General features: G+C 47.8%; 1 protein-coding gene across 1 annotated transcript in view; it reads right to left on the bottom strand.

Moving 5' to 3' along the window:
* Positions 1 to 338, bottom strand: part of FUNDC1 (FUN14 domain containing 1) — a 12,888-nt gene extending 12,550 nt beyond the window's left edge. Inside the window, exon 1 of the mRNA XM_026044011.1 lies at positions 249 to 338. Within this exon, the coding sequence (XP_025899796.1) occupies positions 249 to 338 (90 nt within the window). The remainder of the gene's footprint in view (positions 1 to 248) is intronic.
* Between the last annotated feature and the right edge of the window lie 656 nt (positions 339 to 994).

Raw genomic sequence — 994 nt, 5'->3', positions numbered from 1 at the left:
GTGGGCGTCGTAGTTCGGCGGCGGGGGCGGCCATTTGGGCAGGGGGGCGCCCCGGGTCGGCGGGCAGCTCGCCCTGGGAGCCCTGGGCCACGGGGACACATTTCCCGGCTTGGCTCTACCCCCCTCGTGCACCTGCTTGTGTTTTTGATATTGTTCCTAAGCCCCTCACCACGGCGGAGGCGGGTAGGGGTAATGGCAGCCGGTGGCTGTGGCCGTTAGCGCCGTGCCGTCCTGGCACCTCTCTGTACCTGCTCCTTTGCCAACCCACAAGCCGAAAACGGCAAATCAAAACCGAACTGCGTGGCTCCTTGTTTTGGCGTAACCAGATTTTCAGGCATCATCCCAAGGGCAGCGCAACGCAGGGAGAGCTGAGGCTAAAAGCGAGAGACCTGCCACAAGGGTTAAATTTCTGTGGGGCTGGCCCAGTTCATCGCTCGTTTTTCTTGCTTATGTAATGGGAATAAATCAGACATACTCACCGTGGCGATGTGTTTATGGATGCAGATAACCGCTTTGCATAAAGTCTCTGAGCAATTTTTTATTGTGGATCAGCAGTAAAGTAACAGCCAAAGCCCTTACTTTGCAGCTGGCTACAAACAGCTTTTTAAAATTTTTTTTCTGTACACAACATAGGCTTTTCAAAATATTTAGACACAGTGTCATTGTTTCAAAATATTTAGAGAGAGGGGAGCTGTATTGTCATTGGTGCTGAGTAGTCCATAAAAGAAAAACAATAACCAGGGAAAGAAAACAAAATGCAAGTTCTCTTAAAGAAAAAACAAACATGGGACATGAAACATTTGAGAGAATGAATTTCAGTATCACTTGACCTCAGTTTACTTCACCCTTCAATGCAGAGGTGGAAACCACTGGTGCTGTTCTTTTGAGCTGAAAGACCCACAATATTATTTTACTGCTTTCATTTTATTTTTATTGTATGCCGTTCTGCGCAATGTTTATCCTGGTAGAGGTAGATGACATAGTGTGTATAGCT

The sequence above is a fragment of the Nothoprocta perdicaria genome, unplaced genomic scaffold, assembly GCF_003342845.1.
Source record: "Nothoprocta perdicaria isolate Ctin4 unplaced genomic scaffold, notPer1 scaffold_346, whole genome shotgun sequence".
NCBI classification, from domain to species: domain Eukaryota; kingdom Metazoa; phylum Chordata; class Aves; order Tinamiformes; family Tinamidae; genus Nothoprocta; species Nothoprocta perdicaria.
This window is presented reverse-complemented; position numbering and strand designations above follow the sequence as displayed.